Below are 17,259 nucleotides of genomic sequence, written 5' to 3'. Positions count from 1 at the left end.
CGTTTTCTTTGTGAGTATTTATTACACGGCGTGCTGCGGGGAAAAGCCTGTTCTAACGTTTGAGTCTAAGATTTATTTTTTAGCACCTGACGGCTTTTTTTTTGCTTCTCATCCATAAATACTCTGCATCTTTCACGTGATTCAGTTTATTTTTAAAAAGTCTCAACAGGATCTTGTGCTTTATTGTGAAAGGTTTATGTGGAAAATAAACAAGCAGACACGCGATGGTCTTATCATCGTTGTTGCTAACGACAACCCATAAAAACAGGCGCTTGTCTGTCTGTAGTGTGGTTATATTAAATATAAGAGAAAGAGAGAACTTTAAGAAATTAATAACTACAGTGACATCAGAACAATGAAAAAATATTGCCGTAAACAGCTTATTTTGCGACACCACGAAACAAACGATAGCGTAAAATGCAACAATAAACGTTTTTATATCGTCATCCAATATATATCGTTACATCGAACAGCCCTACAAGCAATAATACAAAACATTAAAACTGATTCAACAAAACTTTATAAAAAGGGTCATCATTTCACCTGAAATGTTCAACACTCCTTAAAAAGTACAGCTTTGTTGGACTTTTTTTCACTGTGGAATCAAAATGTGACTCAAAGAACAGAGCCTTATCAAGAACAACCCCCAAATTCTTACAACCAGTTCAATGGCAGCAGTCTCAGTGCAGGATGGGGGATGGCTTCCTGAAGTCAATAACCATGTCCTTAGTTTCAAAGGTGTTGATCTTTAAGAATGACTAATCACACCAAGAAGCAAACTCATCCACAACATCGTACGTCGTAGTCTAAGGAGCTCGGAAAGAAAAGCATCCAGACTTCTTTACATTTCCTTGAAGACGTTTCACATCTGAGAAGCTTCTTCAGTTCTAAGAGCAACTGGTGGAGAGCCCCAGGTATTTAAGTGTTATGTGAGTGTCCCCATAAGAGGGTCGTGGACCCCCTATTGATCCTCTACCTAATCACACGAGCCAAGGTGTGAAAACGAGTGTAGGTCACAATCAGCCAGGGCTGGATATTAAACCAAAAAAAAATACACAAATCCAACCAAAGCTGTAAGACGCAGAAGGTGGTTTAAGAATAGGTGAGAAGAATCAGAGCGATAAAAGATGGGAGCAAAACTAACACAGGACACAAAAAAGACTAACTTTCAAAGTAAAATAGGAAGTGACCGAAAGATAATACACACATAGAAGATGACAGAAATTCCACCAAAGGTCAAATAAAGAAACAATAAAGAGTAAAACACCGAAACACAAGGCAACGAAACCAAAGCAGGAACAACAATGCCCTAATGACTCAACATATTCAAAGACACCAAACGAGCTGTGAGAAATAACACGAACGTGAGCATGACATGTTCACAGTGCATCTGTTTTCAGACTCCTGATAGTGTTTCAACCAATCAGTATTCAGTTTGCTGCGTTGCATCACAATGATTCTCTCAGTTTGAACCAAACTGTGTTTGAAAGTCTTGGATTATTTCTTTTCTTTTGAAAGGCTCTGGGTCAGCAACATCACAGCTTCAGGAATTTAAAGTGATGTTTCAAACTATTTAGTAAAGCTAACAGATACTCTTTAACCCTAACTCTGGAACTCTTATCTGTGTCACACACAGCTCCACCTCCTCCTCCTCCTCCAGACCCTCCGACGGGGTGCACCTTAGACCTTCAAGTCATCGCTCCATCAGCTGATCAGTTTATTTGTTCACTTGACTGATTCTTCAGAGAAAAATGGCTGCCAACTCACCGAAAGACAAGTGAGTAAAATAAAGAAGTGAGAATATTTTCACATTCATGCACAAAAAAGACAAAACAATCAGCAGTGACTGAGTATGTTCAGAAGTTCTTAGAAGTAGACATCACTGCTGATGATGAGTTATTATATATAATCAATATAACAAATGTGACAGATGATCAGATGTTCTTTAAAGTTTTGTTGTATCAGAAAAACAAAACTTGTAATCAAATAAATCAACAGGGACAGATTTTAATGTGATAAAGCTGCTGTTAGTTCAGCTCAGTTCGGGTTAGTTTTTAGTTTCTGATCTTTAAACATTTTCATAAAGTTTCAAGTGGTTTGTTGACGTTTGTGAACTGAGTGAAAAGTGGCTGCAGGGTGACGATAAGCAGTGACTGCAGCACAGAGATAAACTGATTATCAATAACACACCCTACACACACACACACACACGCACACAAATAACATATTTAGCAGTGTATATGAATATGGATGTTGCACACAGACAGATGTTTGGAACATGTGGACTGGTTGTGTGTGAGTGTATTACTATAAAAGACTGCATTGTAAAGATGGCAGCTGGGATCAAGGAGCATCCTGACGCTGCATCATGCAGAGAGTGGGAGGGGTTCACCAGCATGGGTGAGGATTTAGCAGATATCCTAACACGTGAAAAGGTCTGAAGGACCTTGTTTTCCTCACTGTCAGCTGTACAGAAAACAGAAAGGGCACCCATCGAAGCTTTGGCAACTTCAAAGAGTACCTTCCTGCAGGGAGTGGTTGTGCTAGCAGAAAACACCAGGAAAGGCCAAAGAAACTCGGCCAACATCCCCTAATGACAAGGACAGACAAGATAGACTAAAATGGGCAAAATCGCTCATACTGACATGTCAGACTCCAAAAGCTCCCACCAGGTGGCAAAAGTACAGACATCCTTTACTTAAGACGTACACATACTAGTGTTGAAAAATACTCCAAGTAATAGCTGAAGTACTGATTCAACTTTACTCTGATACTCTGAATCTTTACTGAAGTAAGAGTGAAAATGTATTCAGCTGAGTAAGAAAACAAAGGTTACTCTTTGGAGGACGTTTCTCTCAGGTGTTGGTATGAAGGTGGAGTTCAGTGAACGAGTCTCTGCTCCACTTGATGTAAGCTAACTGTGACCATGAACCCACAGCCACTGTGCAGCAGTCACACTGTTCTTTACTTTAAACCCATCACAGTGCAGCAAACTAAGTTTCAGGAAGCATTTGAATTTTCTCTCTAGCCCAAAAGACTTGAGATCTTGAACGTGACGAGCACAACGAAGGCAGGACTGATTTTTCTGTCTGTTCAGACAGCAGCTGTTTGTGAATGGACCGGTTTTACTCAAGCACTTTATACAACATACCTCATTCAGCCATTCATACAAGCACCTCTTTCTAGACCTACATGCTTTCTGTCTAACATGCACATGCCAATGAGTGTATCAGTATCTTGGCCAAGACACATACAGACTGCAGACTGGAGCAGCTAGCAACCAACAACCTTATAATTAGTAGATGACCTGCTCTACTTCCTGAGCTACAACCAAATCCAATGCTAGTGTCACGATCCTGGGTCTTATGACCCAGCGTTTTGAGTTTTAGTTCATTTTTGATGTTTATAGTTTATGTTTAAGCTCATTAGATTTCTATGTTAATTTGCTTATTATATTCTCCTTGTGTTTTCAACCCTTGTGTTAAGTCTCCCTTATACTTCATGTGTTTCATGTCTGTTTCTTATGTTGTCAAGTTCATGTAGTCATGTCAGTGTTTCATTGTTTCCTATTTTATTTTGAAAGAGGTCCTGTGTTTCGGTGCTCTGTTTTGCTCTTTCCCTGTGGGCGTCGTTATGTTCATGTTGTGTCTACTTTGCCTTTCTGTCCCATGTTTCCCTATGTTCTGTCTCAGTTGCTGTTAAGTTTACATGTTTTGAGTTCAGTCAGTGTGTTTCCTGTTTTACTTTGAAGGTCCACGTCTCATGTGAGTGTTTCTAGTTTTGCTTCCCTTGTCTCGTCCAGCCTGATTACTCCCTCTGTGTATTTAAGCCCCGTGTTTCTCTTTGTCAGTGTCGTAGTCTCCCTCATGGCTGTGTTTCTCTGTGTGTTAGTTATCCATGTCCCAGTTTAGTTTAGTTATATTTTTTGTGCCATTCTGCAATAAAGCAGCTTTTTGAGTTTAATTCCTGTGTGGTGAGTTTTGCGTTTGGGTCCTTCTCCTGCCTGGACACAGCCGAAACATGACAGCTAGGCCCTTTGTGCTACCATTGTACAGAGACTGGAAATAAATGATGTAAGATAAGGGTTAAAACAGACACACCTGAGTATTAGCTGACACTCAGCTGATCCACCTGCAGAAAACCTTACAGAAACAGATCTGATGAATTTAGTTAAATATTTATACCTGGTTTTAATCCTTTACCACTTCTCATTATTCTGCGACTCTTTCACAGTGAAAGCATCAGGATAACATTTTATTTTAAAAATCTCTGCAGGTATTTTGGAGTATGGCTGATTTTCTTCATGCTTGGTTTGGGAACGTTGCTGCCGTGGAACTTTTTCATGACTGCTACCAAGGTGTGACATTGCTTCCTGTTTTCACTTACATACTATTTTGTCCTCAAAATAAATGTTTATTTTGAAAGATATTGCATTATATTTGAAACAGTAGTTTGTTTGTAGACAAACAACAGCTGTGATGAAGTGAGTAGCTGTGTTTATCAGAGGTGTTTTGCAGGTATTTCATGACCAGCTGCATGTAAACAGAGTCATTAAAGGTATTTGTGGGGTTTATGCTCTGTCTGCCTGTCTGTCAGTACTTCACCAGCCGTCTGAAGGACACCTCAGTGGTAATTTCTTCAGCCAATCAGACAGAGGTATCTAGCGACGATCGCACTGTCCTCGAGGCCATATTCAACAACGTGATGACGCTCTGTGCAATGTTACCACTGCTCATCTGCACGTGTCTCAACTCCTTCCTGCTCTCACTGTGAGTAAAGCACCACGCTGCTGTATTAGTACTTATATTTTTACTACAAACCTCAGTCACTCAATTACACACACATTCATACGAGCTGTAAACAGTATTTTCTATACTTTGTCTCATCTAAAATTCACGCACACACTGATGGATGCATCAGGGTTATGGCCACTTCAGCATGCAGACTGCAGCAGCCAGGGTCCAAATAACTAATCGGGTCATTCGACTGGCAGATGACCCGCTCTATCGCCTGAGCCAAAACCGCACAATATCCCTTTAAAGAGCATCTGCTCACCTTGAGCTCCAAGCCAGTCCATGAGCTTCCTCTTTTCCTTCTCCTGTCAGAGTCTCGCAGCGTCTGCGTGTCATGGGCAGTCTCTTTGTCATCATGCTTGTTTTCATCATCACCGCTGTCCTCGTGAAAGTTCCTCTAGAGCCCTTCCACTTCTTCCTCAGTACCATGGTGAAGATTGTCATCATCAACTGTGAGTCTTTTTTTTTCTTTGTTTTGCTTGTTTGTATGTTCAGCCTTTGGGCCATACTACAGGCAGTCTGTTAAGTTTGTTCGTTCATTCGTTCTGGGATCTTACAGATCAGTTTTTAACCAGGTCTGTAAGATCCCGGATTTTTTATGCAGCCAGACTGAGGAACTGAGCTCATGGTTTTATTCCACCTGTCAGACATCTTTGGTCACTGTGGCTCATTTAAAAACCAGACTACCTAAAACTAAATCTGAGCCCTGGCTGAACGACATGACCCGAGCTGTCAGACGTGACTGCCGTTGAGCTGAGTGGAAAAAGGACAAACTACAAGTGACGTTCCAGATGCCAAAGAACTGTTGGCGTCAATATAAAAAAAAACTGTAAAAGATGCCAAAAGAAAACACTTTTTATTTAAAACTATTAACTCTGTTCTTAGTGCACCACATACTGACTGTATCAAGCCCTCGCCCGAAGGCTGTGAAAAACTTTTACACTTTTTTATTGAGGTCTCCTCCACAAGGGCTCAGATCTCTCCTTGTGCTCATAAATAAATAATAATAAATAACATTTTATTTATATAGCACCTTTCTAGACAGAATCACAAAGTTCTGCACATAAGATAACAAATAATAAAAGGTAAAACAGACAATATAAAACAGGCAGAAATTTAACCAAAAACAGTTTTAAAAAGGTGAGTTTTGAGTTGTTTTTTAAAAACAACTACCGAGTCCACAGTTCTTAATGTCTGAGGGCGAGAGTCCACAGTGGCAAAAGCTCTGTCACCCTTTGTTCTCATCTTAGTCTGTTTTATAGCAAGTGAGCCCTGATCAGATGACCTCAGGGACCTGCTGGGGACATCGGGCTGTAGCAGATCAGAGATGTAGGCTGGTGCCAGTCCATGCAAGGCTCTAAATGTCAAGACCAGGATCTTGAAATGGACTCTAAATTCCACAGGAACCCAGTGTAGCTGAAATAGCAACGGTGTCACATGAGAATACTTGGAGGATTTTGTCAACAGCCTAGCTGCAGCGTTTTGCACAACCTGCAGACGATCCAGAGAACCTTTGCTTAGACACATAAACAAAGAGTTACAATAGTCCAAGCGTGAGGAAATGAATGCATGTATAGCTATCTCCAGTTCAGGGCGAGATAAAACCAGGCTTAGCCTAGCCACATTTCTTAAATGACAAAAACAAGACCGAACGAGAGATTTCACATGGCCCATCCAATGTGAGAGTCGAGTCAAAAGTGACACCTAAATTCCTGATAGAGGATTTAACACACACTGAGAGAGGACCGAGGGCTTTCACTATCTGGGATACAAATCTGTCCTGAGCACATACGAGGACTTCAGTTTTCCCCTCGTTGAGTTGGAGGAAATTTACAGCCATCCAATGTTTGATGGAATCTAAGCAGTCATTTAAAAGCTGAAGCTTAGATAAAGCAGCATAACAGTGATAAGAGATGTCCTCAAAAGAGCCCATTATAGGCTGGAGGGGGAGAAGATATATTAAGAACAATAAATTACCCAAAACCGAACCCTGAGGGACACCACAAGTAAGGGAGGTAGAGGATGACCTAAAATCGGAGACCACCACAGAAAAAGATCGGTTACGTAGATATGAGGAGAACCACTCCAAGGCCCGATACACCAACCCAGTGTTTAAGCCTTTCGAGGAGGATATGATGGTCAACAGTGTCAAAAGCCGATGTGAGGTCCAACATAAGTAGGACTGAGCATTTTCCTGCATCATTATTCATCAAAATGTCACTTAAAAAAGTTCCAAAGTTCCAGAGAGACATTCGGGACTGCAATCTCCTCTGCTTCACCGAGACATGGCTGAACCCAGCAGTGCCGGACCACGCCATCCAGCCGGCCGAGTTCTTCTCGGTTCACCGCATGGACAGAACACGGGACTCGGGGAAGTCAAGGGGAGGCGGCGTGTGTTTAATGGTGAACAACAATTGGTGCAACTGTGCAAACGTTGTTCCTCTCACACGCTCCTGCACACCAAATCTGGAACTACTGTCCATCATGTGTCGTTCTTTTTATCTACCTGGAGAGTTTACATCGGTCATTATAAGTGTGGACACGATTGAGCAGGTAGATGATGGCGTCCTCGGTTCCGAGACGAGGCTGATAAGCAAATTGAAGGGGATCCAAATGTGGTCTTACTATGGGTCGCAGCTGGTCCAGGATGAGCCTTTCCAGGGTCTTCATGATGTGGGAGGCCACGGGCCTGTAATCCTGGGGGCCACTGGGACGTGGCGTCTTTGGTACAGGGACGAGGCATGATGTCTTCCACATCACTGGTACCCTCTGCAGACTCACACTCAGCATGAACAGTTTATGAAAGACTCCACACAGCTGGGGGGCGCAGGTCTTGAGGACAGGGGACTCACTCCGTCTGGTCCAGCAGACTTGCCTGAGTGAAGTCTCCTCATTTGCATCTCAACCTGGTGTTGAATGAAGGTGATGGGTGGGGGAGGGGTCTCAGGAGTCTCCCAGGAGGCAACAGCGCCATGTGAAGAGAGAGGCTGGCACAGTGGTGTGGCTCTGGGCTCCAGGCTGACTACAGGTGAGGTTGTGGGGGTGGGAGCAGACACTGTGGTGTCGAATCTATTGAAAAACAGATTCGACTCGTTAGCTCTGTTCTCACCTCCCTCAGCTCCCCTGCTGTTGGTTGGCCTGAATCCGGTGATGGTCTTCATGCCCCTCCACACCTCTCTCATGCTGTTCTGCTGGAGTTTCCAGCTTCCTGCTGTAATTGTCCTTAGCCTCTCTGATCTTGTCCTTTAGTAACACCTGGACCTTCCTCACCTCCTCTTTATTGCCCCCTCTGAAAGCTTTCTCCTTGTTGTTGAGGAGGGCTTTGATGTCAAACCCCGCCGCCAGTAAAGCCTGAGCTTTACCTGAATACCTCCCCTTCTCCCTCTTCTTCTCCGTGGTCTAGAGGATCCGCCGAAATCGCCCGATGAAGATCCAGCTGATGGAGGAGGGTGGAAAATGCCGAAGGAGGATGAAGAGACATCGTAAGGCATCATAGAGGATCGGATGGATAGCAAAGCCAGACGATCATACACCAAGGCAGCCAATACATCATTAAAACTAAATGAGAACAGCAGAGCAGAAAAAAATAATATAAAAGTAGTGGAGCGCGACAAACTGCACCCGGCCACGGCAGAGCCAAACACAGGCGGCATCATACCGGAAGCAGCAAAAAAAAAAAAAAGACCTCTCAGTCTCTGCTTCCTGCTCTGCTGTCTTTGACAGGTTTGAGCCTGTGACTCTGTCCTTAAAGGAAACTGTTGGTCGTTTTAAGCCTGCAGGGTCTCCAAATGATGCTTCCCAATGCTTCCTCCAACTACTCGCTCAACCACCACGTCATCTAGGTAAACAGCACAGCCTTTCGGCGCATTAACAACCAAACTCATGAGTCGCTGAAATGTAGCTGGAGCATTGCGTAAACCAAAACCGATGACTGTATATGAATAAAGACCAGATGATGAAAGCAGATATGTCCTGAACTCTGGGAGTTAGAGGCACCTGTCAATATCCCTTTGTTAGCACTCGGCTGCATTACTGTAATGCACTTTATATAGGGGTCAGTGCATCATATATTACTCATCTACAGAGGGTGCAAAATGCCGCAGCTCGTCTTTTAACTGGCACCCGATTTCAGCTTCACTTCACTGGCTGCCCATTACATTTAGGATTCGTTTTAAAACTATTTTATTTGCTTTTAAAGCTCTCCATGGCCTCGCCCCATCTCATCTCTCTGAGCTGCTACAGCCTCATACACCCACCCGCTCTCTCAGGTCAGCTGATCAGCTGCTCCTGAATGTACCCCGGACTGGGCGTAAACTTAGAGGAGATCGTGCTTTTGTTGTAGCAGCTCCCAAACTGTGGAACGAGCTTCCTTTAGAGATTAGACAGGCCTCTTCACTGCCTGTTTTTAAGTCACTCCTGAAACCCACCTCTTTACCCTGACCTTTGACACCACGTGAGATGTTGGTTTTTAGTTTTTAGTTTTATTTTAGTTGTTTTTAGTTGATTCGATGCTGTTTTATCTTGTTTTGTTTTTTAACATGGGGCTGTTTTAATTTTTATGTATTATGTGTTTTATTTATTTATTTTTGCTGTTTTCTGTTGTTCTATTGTTTTTAACTTTTTTTCTGTACAGCTTTTTGGTCCTGTGCTGGATATTTTAAAGTGCTTTATAAATAAAATTGGATTGGTTCGTTCTTTCGTTTGTTTGTTCTTTTGTTTGTTTGTTTGTTCGTTCGTTCGTTCGTTCGTTCGTTCGTTCGTTCGTTCGTTCGTTCGTCTGTCCGTCTGTTCAGCCTTTGGGCGTGCCACAGGGCATTCAGTTTGTTTGCTTGTTTGTTCTTTGGTTTTTTGTCCTTCGGCCGTGCCACAGGGCATTCTGTTAATCTGGTTGTTTGTTTGTTTGTTCAGCCTTCGGGGCTGTGCTACAGGGGAGCCTTTTCGGGATGGCTGGATTGCTCCCAGCTTCATACACAACTCCCATCATGAGTGGTCAGGGACTCGCTGGGACCTTTGCCGCCTTCGCCATGATCTGCGCCATAGCAAGTCTGATCAATAACTCACCAATAACTCATTGGATTCAGTTTTATGACACTTTCCAGGAACTTGAATGTCAGTACACAGAGATTATAAAAGGTTGATTTTCTGTCTTTTTCGGGTGCAGGCGGTTCGGAGCTTCAGGATGCAGCGTTTGGGTATTTCATCACAGCCTGTGTGGTTATTTCTTTGTCCATTCTCTCCTACATCCTGCTGCCCAAACTGGTACGTTGTCCTTTTATTCCATCTCCAAGACCTGAGATACAAAATATGGATCATTGCAGTACTAGCCCCTCCCACAGCCGCCATCCTCAGCTTGCCCCTTTCAAGGCATCATGAGTGAGTGCCAAAAGACTTTTGTTTTGTTTGTGTTTTCAGGAGTTTTTCCACTTTTATCAGGAGAGAAACACAAAGCAGATCTCTCTGGAGCAGAATTCGATCAGCCTGATGAACAGAGGTACAAAAAATATTTTTTAAAAACCTTTTGCTTATCATCTCAAACCAGCTTAAGGTCTTCATGAAAAGTTTATGTTTTAATACATATATCTCTCCTTGCTACTTTTTATATTTTCCACACAGGTTATTTACTTGAAACTGAACATTGTTCATTCAGCTGCTAGTTTCAGTCATTATACAAATGTACTGTTTATAAGGTTAGGAAAATCTGCAGTCAGCTGAGACTGAAGAAGTCACCTGAATGAGTGACGAAATGTTGCTCTCACTATGTCCAGATGAACAGATTTAACTTTTTGGGATAAACTGAAATAAGAACATTCATGCTTCCATCCATTCATTATCTCCTACTTTTCCATGACTCGGTTGTGGGGACAGCAGTCTGAGCAGAAAAGCCTCGACCTCCCTCTCCCAGCCACCTCCTGCAGCTTGGAACACAGAGGTTCCTAGGCCAGCTGAGAGGTATAATCTCTCCAGGGTGTCTGGGTCTGTCAAGGGCCCTCCACCCAGTGAGACAGTCCAATCGTATCTGTCCAGTCCTCCATATCTATCTGTAAGTCTCCTGTTCCCCTTTCATCTCACTCATGAATAAAACCCAAAGATACTTAAACTCCTCCATTGAGGGCAGCAACTTCTTTCTGACCTGGAGTAGGCACTCCACCCTTTTCCAACAAACAACCATGGCCTCACACTTGGAGGTGATTTTCATTCCTGTTGCTTCACATTCAGCTGTGAATTGCTTCAGTGCGAGCTGGAGGCCACCACCTGATGAAGCAAACAGAACCACGTTATCTGCAAAAAGCAGAGATGAGTTTCTGAAATCACCAAAGTTGAAGCCTTCTGCTGCTTTACTACGCCGAGAAATTCTGTCCATAAATATGAACTGAATTGGTGAGGCCAGCTCTGGCAGAGTCCAACACACACTGGGAAGGAGTCCAACTTATTGCCCGCCAAGCTCTTCCAATCAGTCCCATCTCTGGGACACACAAACTCCTCCACCACTATAAGACAGCGCTTCACAGAGGGGTAAAACAAATTGAAACATACAAAATGTAATAAATCTGCATGTCACTCTTCTTTCACACAAAATGTGAGCACCCGCTTTCTCCAGTCAAAGAAATAGTAAGATCTGGAGCATGGAACTCCAGTCAATCTGAGCTGCTGGAGCTTTCCAGCGGGGCTTCATTCACTGTTTTCTGGAAAAAGCTGCAGATAGAAAACCTCCATCATACTAAAAACATAAAAGAGTCTGTGAAATGCTTCCACTGTTTTAAACTTCTGGCTCTGAACATAACCCGCTACTCTGTTACCGTGGTTACTCATCAGGTGAAAAGAGAACCACACAGAAAAATCTCACTTTGAGCTTGACACAGATTGCTAAGTCATTAATCTGGCATCACAGTTACAGCGCTCTGTTGTCATGTGTTTTATTTATCCTGTCATTTATGTTGTTTTGTTGTTTATTCTGTTGTTTATGTAAAGATGCAGTAGCTGATCAGACGAAGCCTCAGGACGTCTCCATGCTGAAAATCTTTAAGAAGGTCAGCTACACATTACTTAACTGATCAAGAAATAATCTATAATCAATATTAACTGTAGTTTGTTCTTTAAAAGGAATGTCTGACCTCTGACCTTTGGCCCTCAGATCTGGATCTTGGCCCTGTCAGTGTGTTTTACCTTCACTGTAACCATTGGCACATTTCCCGCCATCACTGCCGACACCAAATCCACGCTCAGTGACGGAGGTTCCTGGGGTCAGTCACTACCTCGTTTCCTGTTGAAATGACGGCTAATGTTAACCTTTCTTCTTCTGTGGTGTTTTGTTCCATGTTTATCTGCGTGAATTTGCCCCCAGTTTCCTTTTCCTTGTTCTACTGATACACGCAAACATTCAAATAATTGTTTGATTTACAGACCAGTACTTCATTCCTGTCAGCTGCTTCCTGCTCTTTAACCTGTGTGACTGGGGTGGGCGGAGCTTAACAGCCATCTTGATGTGGGTGAGTTTGAGTTCTGTCATCAAGCAATTCAGCAATAAACATCGAACAGCAGCCTCCAATAGGTCCTCCGGCTTCACATTGACAGTCTTCTCCCTCCCATGATTTCATCTGGGCGACCGTGGTTCAGCGGGTTGGGAAACTCATCTTATAACTGGAGGGTTGCCGGTTTGATCCCCAGCTCTGTCTGTCCTGGTCATTGTTTCCTTGGGCAAGACACTTCACCCTACTGCCTACTAGTGTTGGCCAGAGGGGCCAATGGTGCAACATGGCAGCCTCGCTTCTGTCAGTCTGCCCCAGGGCAGCTGTGGCTACACCCCTAGAATGGTTTCAATCATATCTCCTTGACCGCTCCCAGTTTATTCAACTGAAATCATTCTGCTCTCGTCTTTTCCCGGTCACTTCTGGTGCACCCCAAGGTTCAGTCTTAGGCCCTCTTCTCTTCATAATATACATCCTCCCTCTAGGTACCATTTTCTGCAAATTTGATCTTCCCTTTCACTGTTTTGCTGATGACACCCAGTTATATCTCTCCTGCCGACCTGATTCCTCCCTCCCACCTTCTTCCCTTACAGCAGACCTTCCCAAAGTGTGAGGCCCGCCCCCTAGGGGAGGCGCAGAGCCATTGCAGGGGGGGCGCGGGATGAAAAGGGGACACTGCTAGCACGGGGCGGCCACACAAACGCAAAGCAGGAGATGAAGCATCGCTGAATATGTTTCCAAACCAACTTCATTCTGAGCCAAAGACTAGAAAATATGGTGAAGCAAATCTGCCCTTTGGTTTCACCTGCACAGGTGCAGAGGTAGGTCTCCCTGCAGGGAGCAGCGCTGGGCTGTTTACGGACAAACAGGATCCCACATTCTTGAGTTTTAGTTCACAAACACTTCTTATAATGACTAACTGCTCCTGACATGTTGGAGATGTTAGCTCTTTATACAGTAAAGTTACAGCAGGATACAAATAAATGAATATTATTACACAGGAAATAAAAAACAACTACACGTAAAATAATCACACCGTGACGCCTCTGCCTTTGTAAACAGAGGGACAGTAACTGCGTGTTTATGTAAGCCTGTAAAACCTGCAGACAGTCAGATTAACAGTATTTTGTCTCTATCTGCCATTCTGCAACTCATCTCATGTAAACAATAACGTGGCGCACAGCGTGACGTGAAAAAGGCACGTACCTTTGACGTTGCATGACCAACTCTGTATTCCTCGTCCACACGTAGAAGCAAAAAAGGAGTTTTAAAAAATCTCAGTTTTCGGTGATTTGAAACGCCGTTTACGTGGATGAAACAGCTGCGTGTTCAAAAATACCCGTGTAGGTGCGGACACAGCGTAAAAGAGTTAGTAGTTTATTTTATTACATACCTGTAATTTATTGCAGATTACTTGTATTTGTAATTGTCTTCCAGGGGCCAGAGCAGGCGACATTGAAGGAAATTTAAAACTGCTGGCTAAGGATAAACGTAAATTCAATAAAATCATAATTCACGTCGGCAGTAATGACACCCGGTTACGCCAATCGGAGGTCACTAAAATCAATATTGAATCAGTGTGTAACTTTGCCAAAACAATGTCGGACTCTGTAGTTTTCTCTGGTCCCCTCCCCAATCAGACCAGGAGTGACATGTTTAGCCGCATGTTCTCCTTAAATTGCTGGCTGTCTGAGTGGTGTCCCAGAAACGATGTGGGCTTCATAGATAATTGGCAAACCTTCTGGAGGAAACCTGGTCTTGTTAGGAGAGATGGCATCCATCCCACTTTGGATGGAGCAGCTCTCATTTCTAGAAATATGGACAAATTTATTAAACCCCTCAAAACATGACTATCCAGAGTTGGGACCAGGAAGCAGAGTTGCAGTCTTACACGCCTCTCTGCAGCTTCTCTCCTCCTGCTACCCCCCCAAAAACCCATCTCCATAGAGACTGTGTCAGCTTCCAAAAAGACAAAAAACAAACTAAAAACCAGCAACAAACAACTTAAACATTTACAAAGAAAGAACAATACAGTATCCACATCTGAACCAAAGAGTAAAACAGTGAAATGTGGATTATTAAATATTAGGTCTCTCTCTTCCAAGTCTCTGTTAGTACATGACTTAATAATTGATCAACAAATTGATTTACTCTGCCTTACAGAAACCTGGTTGCAGCAGGATGATTATGTTAGCTTAAATGAATCAACACCCCCGAGTCATTCTAACTACCAGAAATCTCGAAGCACAGGTCGAGGGGGCGGTGTGGCAGCAATTTTTCACACCAGTCTATTAATTAATGAAAGACCAAGACAGACTTTTAATTCATTTGAAAGCCTGATGCTTAACATTATCCACCCCAGCTGTGAAACTCAGAAACCAGTCTTACTTGTTATCATCTATCGTCCACCTGGGCCTTACACAGAGTTTCTGTCTGATTTCTCAGACTTTATATCTGATTTAGTTCTGAGCTCAGATAAAATAATTATTGTGGGTGATTTTAACATCCATGTAGATGCTAAAAATGACAGCCTCAACATGGCATTTAATCTGTTGTTAGACTCAATTGGTTTCTCTCAAAATGTAAAAGAACCCACCCACCACTTTAATCACACTCTAGATCTTGTTTTAACATATGGCATAGAAACTGAACATTTAACAGTGTTTCCTGAAAACCCTCTCCTGTCTGATCATTTCTTGATAAAATTTACATTTACAATAATTGATTACACAGCAGTGGAGAGTGGACTTTATCAAAGTAGATGTCTTTCTGAAAGCGCTGTAACTAAGTTTAAGAATATAATCCAGCCACTGTTATCATCGTCAATGCCCTGTACCAACACAGAGCAGAGCAGCTATCTGAACGCTACCCCAACAGAGGTCGATTATCTTGTTAATAATTTCACCTCCTCACTACGTACGACTCTGGATACTGTAGCTCCAGTGAAAACTAAGGTCTCTAATCAGAAGTACATGACCCCGTGGTATAATTCTCAAACACGTACCCTCAAGCAGACGACTCGTAATCTGGAGAGGAAATGGCGTGTCACAAATTTAGAGGATTATCATTTAGCCTGGAGAAATAGTTTGTTGCTTTATAAGAAAGCCCTCCGCAAAGCCAGAACAGCTTGCTATTCGTCACTGATTGAAGAAAATAAGAACAACCCCAGGTTTCTCTTCAGCACTGTAGCCAGGCTGACAAAAAGCCAGAGCTCTTTTGAGCCAACCATCCCTTTAACGTTAACTAGTGATGACTTCATGAACTTCTTCACAAATAAAATTTTTATCATTAGAGAAAAAATTACCAATAATCATCCCACAGATGTAATATTATCTACAGCTACTTGTAGTTCCATTGATGTTAAGTTAGACTCTTTTTTTCCAATCGATCTTTCTGAGTTAACGTCAATAATTACTTCCTCCAAACCATCAACGTGTCTTTTAGACCCCATTCCTACAAAACTGCTCAAAGAAGTTCTGCCATTGATTAATTCTTCGATCTTATATATGATCAACCTATCTCTAATAATCGGCTATGTACCACAGGCCTTCAAGGTGGCTGCAGTTAAACCTTTACTCAAAAAGCCATCTCTAGACCCAGCAGTCTTAGCTAATTATAGGCCAATCTCCAACCTTCCTTTCATATCAAAAATCCTTGAAAGAGTAGTTGTCAAACAGCTAACAGATCATCTGCAGAGGAATGGTTTATTTGAAGAGTTTCAGTCAGGTTTCAGAGCTCATCACAGCACAGAAACAGCTTTAGTGAAGGTTACAAATGATCTTCTTATGGCCTCTGACAGTGGACTCATCTCTGTGCTTGTCCTTCTTGACCTTAGTGCAGCATTCGATACTGTTGACCATAATATTCTATTAGAGCGATTAGAACATGCTGTAGGTATTACAGGTATTGCACTGCAGTGGTTTGTATCATATCTATCTAATAGACTCCAATTTGTGCATGTAAATGGAGAGTCCTCTTCACACACTGAGGTTAATTATGGAGTTCCACAGGGTTCAGTGCTAGGACCAATTCTGTTTACATTATACATGCTTCCCCTAGGCAGCATCATTAGAAGACATAGCATACATTTTCACTGCTATGCAGATGACACCCAGCTCTATCTGTCCATGAAGCCAGATAACACACACCAATTAGTTAAACTGCAGGAATGTCTTAAAGACATAAAGACTTGGATGGCCACTAACTTTCTGCTTCTCAACTCAGATAAAACTGAGGTCATTGTACTCGGCGCTGAAAAGCTTAGAAATTTGGTATCTAACCAGATTCTTACTCTGGATGGCATTACCTTGGCCTCCAGTAACACTGTGAGGAACCTTGGAGTCATTTTTGACCAGGATATGTCCTTCAACGCACATATTAAACAAATATGTAAGACTGCGTTCTTCCATTTGCGCAACATCTCTAAAATTAGAAATATCCTGTCTCAGAGTGACGCTGAAAAACTAGTTCATGCATTTATTACTTCCAGGCTGGACTACTGCAATTCATTATTATCAGGATGTCCAAAAAACTCACTGAAAAGCCTTCAGTTAATCCAAAATGCTGCAGCAAGAGTACTGACAGGGACTAGAAAGAGAGAGCATATTTCTCCTGTTTTGGCTTCCCTTCATTGGCTTCCTGTTAAATCCAGAATTGAATTCAAAATCCTGCTCCTCACATACAAGGTCTTAAATAATCAGGCCCCATCTTATCTTAATGACCTTGTAGTACCATATCACCCTATTAGAGCACTTCGCTCTCGCTCTGCAGGCCTACTTGTTGTTCCTAGAGTATTTAAAAGTAGAATGGGAGGCAGAGCCTTCAGTTTTCAGGCCCCTCTTCTGTGGAACCAGCTTCCAGTTTGGATTCGGGAGACAGACACTATCTCTACTTTTAAGATTAGGCTTAAAACTTTCCTTTTTGCTAAAGCATATAGTTAGGGCTGGACCAGGTGACCCTGAATCCTCCCTTAGTTATGCTGCAATAGATGTAGGCTGCCG

The 17,259-nt window shown here is 42.7% G+C and overlaps 1 protein-coding gene across 1 annotated transcript in view; it reads left to right on the top strand.

The window, feature by feature from the left end:
- Positions 1–17,259, top strand: part of LOC102779035 (equilibrative nucleoside transporter 1-like) — a 28,275-nt gene that overhangs the window by 2,444 nt on the left and 8,572 nt on the right. Inside the window, exons 2-11 of the mRNA XM_087842365.1 lie at positions 1,637–1,777; positions 4,276–4,357; positions 4,597–4,769; positions 5,106–5,245; positions 9,702–9,836; positions 9,955–10,052; positions 10,206–10,284; positions 11,763–11,821; positions 11,926–12,034; positions 12,195–12,280. Of these exons, the coding sequence (XP_087698491.1) occupies positions 1,752–1,777; positions 4,276–4,357; positions 4,597–4,769; positions 5,106–5,245; positions 9,702–9,836; positions 9,955–10,052; positions 10,206–10,284; positions 11,763–11,821; positions 11,926–12,034; positions 12,195–12,280 (987 nt within the window). The 5' untranslated portion in view covers positions 1,637–1,751. The remainder of the gene's footprint in view (positions 1–1,636; positions 1,778–4,275; positions 4,358–4,596; positions 4,770–5,105; positions 5,246–9,701; positions 9,837–9,954; positions 10,053–10,205; positions 10,285–11,762; positions 11,822–11,925; positions 12,035–12,194; positions 12,281–17,259) is intronic.

Source organism: Neolamprologus brichardi, chromosome 6, assembly GCF_056152115.1.
Source record: "Neolamprologus brichardi isolate AB-2024 chromosome 6, ASM5615211v1, whole genome shotgun sequence".
NCBI lineage: Eukaryota > Metazoa > Chordata > Actinopteri > Cichliformes > Cichlidae > Neolamprologus > Neolamprologus brichardi.
The sequence above is the reverse complement of the archived record's forward strand: the minus strand, read 5'-3'. Positions and strand labels throughout refer to the sequence as shown.